At 35.9% G+C, this 4,271-nt stretch overlaps 1 protein-coding gene across 1 annotated transcript; it reads left to right on the top strand.

Annotated features, from left to right (window-relative positions):
- Positions 1–2,732: 2,732 nt before the first annotated feature.
- LOC126960767 (olfactory receptor 52E4-like) lies at positions 2,733–3,671 on the top strand. The gene has a single exon (XM_050800428.1). It carries the CDS (start codon positions 2,733–2,735, stop codon positions 3,669–3,671), a length of 939 nt encoding a protein of 312 aa, XP_050656385.1.
- The last annotated feature ends 600 nt before the right edge of the window (positions 3,672–4,271 follow it).

Raw genomic sequence — 4,271 nt, 5'->3', positions numbered from 1 at the left:
CATTTCTTTACTTTGGCCTCTTCTGATCCATCCATCCTTTATTTAATCTTATGTCCAACTGTGACATAATTTGGACTTATTACAATGAAATAACTTATTTCTACTAACAGGTGAATTAGTTTACCTATCTTGCATTAAATAAAGAAAATATTTGGGAGTGTTAATAAAATAAGTAAGTATAATTTGTTGAGGATACACTATGCACTAGCACCTATACAAACATTGGTTTTATTTATCATTAAAATAAACCACATTAGTTATAATTTATCATGTCATTTTTACAGGAGAAAAAACCTAATCTATCTGGTTAAAGAATCTGTCCAAGGGTCTCAAGCAAGTAAATGGTTTAGCAGGTTTTCAAGCCATGTCTGAATAGTTTTAAGGTCCACAGAAGACCTCTATAATATTCTACTACAGTCAGAAAAAAAAATCTAACAAAGTAAAAAAATAATCTGAAGTTCAAAATGTGAACTTTGGTGAGCACAATAAGGGAGAAATTGCTAATTATTATGAATTTGTCTTTTCAGATGGACTCCAGTGGGGATCTTTGTCAATGTGCATATCTAAAGAAGAATAAACTTAATAATTTGTCCTCAAAAAACGATCTTGAGGTTATTGGCCATACATTGTCTGCTACTGTGGCATAAAGTTATGACAGAAAGAAGGCAAGAACTCAGGTAAAACTGTGAGAGGGTGGATGTGGTAGCAGCTTTGAATTGTACTGTCAGAGAAGTGTCCCCTTTGCCACCTCCCTGGGAATGTTTTTCTCAGTTGGTAAAGTATCATGTTGAGACAACCACCCTTAAGATTGGGCTGACTCTGGATTGTAAATCTCACAACACATCATCCTAGCTATTTCCTCAGACTCTTCCAGGTGAAATCACAAAAACCACAGCCCTCTGGTTTTTCAGCCTGGCATCTTTTCCTCAATACTGGCAAACATTATGTTCTTTTTTTCAATTTTCTCTCAGCTCCTCGGGGACAAAGAGATGTTCTTGTTCTTCTCATATAGAATGGGGAATTATTAACCCCTTTGCCTGTGGGCCTCTGCTGTAAAATAACTACCTGGCAAAGTCATAGGACAACTGGTGTATGCAGCCACATAAATAATAAAACATGTTTTCTCTCTCTACTCCTATCTCTCCAAACTTCTCTCCCTTTCTCTCTCTCTCTGTCACACACACTCACACACAAACAAAAGCACACTTATTACAAACTCCAACTATGATTCAATTGAATACTGAACAACTGGGAACCGACATTCATGTGGCAGTTTTGGGCATATTACAATGATTACCTCTGGTTCTCAACTCTTAGTTGCAGCTATTTTCTTCATAGAAATAAGGCCAATACATGCAGAAATATTATACAATCCAGGTTACACTAGTTGCTACAGAATTGTACAGTGTCTTTAGGGACACAAAGATGAAATAAGGAAATTTTCCTTGTTATTGTCAAGGAAGCAATGAAAAGTCCTTAAAAACATTTTAATTTCAATATTAAAATATGCTAAATATTTATCTGTTTACACCTGAAGCTAGACACAATTTTGGGACATGGGATTTTTTTTTAAATATTACTCATCGATGTTATAGATTGTAAGGAAGATAAACATAATTTGGCAGATACATGCAAGGCATTTTATTGGAAGGATATCAGGGAATCAGAATGACAGGATATTGGAGAAACCAGATTGTTCATGAAGATTTAGAAACATCAAAACTAGCAATTAATCCATAACAGAAATGCACTGGTCAGTTTAGCTGAGTTAGAACCAGGAAAGTTCTAACAGAGACTGATTAACTACACTTAATGTGATGTCACTGTATAAGATCCTTATGCTTATATTATAACAAAACATAGAAAGTGGCAGACAGTAGTACTTCTCCTTTGTACTAGGAATCTGTCATTTCTGGAAATTATTAAGATACTCAAAGAGTTTTAGTTTCTCTGAATTATATCCATAATATTTATATTATTAGACATTAGAGCAAAATTTAAATGTTTAATATTAAAATAACATTAACAAACTATTATACAAAAACATATTTGATACTTTTTGTTAAAATCACTACTTTTCAAAACATTAGTTGTAAGAATGGCATCATTTTCCTTTGCAAATATTTTTATTGTCTAAGTTAAGATAATAGAGCTGAAATCTCATAAATCATTTACAATTTCATTTAATCTATTATGGTAACATCTCATCCAACCTCTGGAAAATTTCACTACGTACTTATGAGAGAATGAGAGTGAGAATGGCTACAAATTTTTTATCATAAATGTAGTTTTGAGATTTTGAGCTTCTGGAAAGGTACTTAGAAAACCCCAAAGATCTCAAAACCACACTTTGAAGAACACATGGGATGGTGATTTTCCAAAAAGTGAAGAAGGGTTACTTAGGGAAGTAATGGAAGGGAATGCCTTAATATAAATATGCATTGCATTATGAAGTTTTTCCAGTTCTTTCAAATATCTCAAAGATTACAAAACATAAAGCCATGAGCAATATTTCCTATGATGGATCTCAGAACAATAATCTGTGTTGAGAGGCTTCCTCCATTACCCTCTGGAAAAAAGTGAATCTCAAGTGTATGTAAATTAACCACCTATACCATTACTTCTAGCACACTGATAAGAGTTTTTCTGTTGCTTCAGGAACTTGACAAAGGAGGACCTTAAAGAAATTGAGATCCTTCTTACTTAGGAATTCTGTGACACTTGCTGGGAGGATGCCTTCTATCAATGACACCCACTTCTATCCCCACTTCTTTCTCCTGCTAGGAATACCAGGACTGGAAACTTTACGTATGTGGATTGCTTTCCCATTCTGTATTGTGTACCTGATTGCCATTGTGGGGAATATGACCATTCTCTTTGTGATCAAAACCGAACACAGTCTACATCAGCCCATGTTCTACTTACTGGCCATGTTGTCTATGATTGATCTGGGTCTGTCCACATCCACTAACCCCAAAATGCTAGGAATCTTCTGGTTCAAACTCCAAGAGATGAGCTTTGGGAGCTGCCTTCTTCAGATGTTCTCTATTCACATGTTTACAGGCATGGAGACTGTTCTGTTGGTGGTCATGGCTTATGACCACTTTGTTGCCATCTGCAACCCTGTCCAGTACACCATGATCCTCACTAATAAAACCATCAGTATCCTAGCTTCTGTGGTTGTTGGAAGAAATTTAGTTCTTGTAACCCCATTTGTGTTACTCATTCTGCATCTGCCATTCTGTGGGCATAACATCATACCTCACACATACTGTGAGCACATGGGTCTGGCCCGGTTGGCATGTGGACCTATCAAGATCAACATAATCTATGGGCTCATGGTGATTTCTTATATTATTGTGGATGTGATCCTAATTTCTTCTTCCTATGTGCTTATCCTTCGAGCTGTTTTTCGCCTTCTTTCTCAAGATGTCCGACTGAAGGCCTTCCATACCTGTGGTTCTCATGTCTGTGTTATGCTGTGCTTTTACATACCAGCATTTTGTTCTTTTATGACACATCATTTTGGCCAAAACGTTCCCCGCTATACCCATATTCTTTTGGCTAACCTGTATGTGGTTGTCCCACCTGACCTTAACCCAGTCATTTATGGAGTCAGGACCAAGCAGATCCGAGAGCAAGTTGTGAAAATATTTGTACAGAAAGAATAATTATGCAATACAGTTTGGATAAATATATCTATATACCACCCAAATTATGATCATCTGAGCTTCCTTTTTAATCTTCTGTAACTGTTGGTCATGCTTGTCAGATTTTTTCATTTTGACTGGAAGGGCTTTAGTGTTGACAGATAATGCAAAGTTAAACTTTGCTGCCTGTTTCCCCCACTTCTCTCCAGGTACCTGGAAAAAGGCTAATTAATGGTAACTATGCTGAAGGTTGAGGTGGCTTTGGAGTAAAACTGATTGTAAACAAGGGTGATAGATAGCTCCAATTTTTCCATATGTCTTCTCTCTAGGTAAATTTAGATCCTGAAGGACACTGATCAAATAAATCTCATTTATAGATGAACAAAATAAACTGTAATCCAGCAGTAGTTTCTGTCACATATTTTTCTATTCTTTACAGAATCCAAACTTTTGTCTTCTCCAAAATCTTTGACTCCCATGTTTATTTCAATGCTCTCTCAGTCTTGCTGTTACTACCATTTTTGCTCCTTTTCTTCTTTCACATTCCTGCTCTGTCTCTTTTTGTGATGGTTAATACTGAGTGCCAACTTGATTTGATTGAAGGATATAAAGTATTGATCC

The sequence above is a fragment of the Macaca thibetana genome, chromosome 8 (genome assembly GCF_024542745.1).
Source record: "Macaca thibetana thibetana isolate TM-01 chromosome 8, ASM2454274v1, whole genome shotgun sequence".
NCBI classification, from domain to species: Eukaryota; Metazoa; Chordata; class Mammalia; order Primates; family Cercopithecidae; genus Macaca; species Macaca thibetana.
The sequence above is the reverse complement of the archived record's forward strand: the minus strand, read 5'-3'. Positions and strand labels throughout refer to the sequence as shown.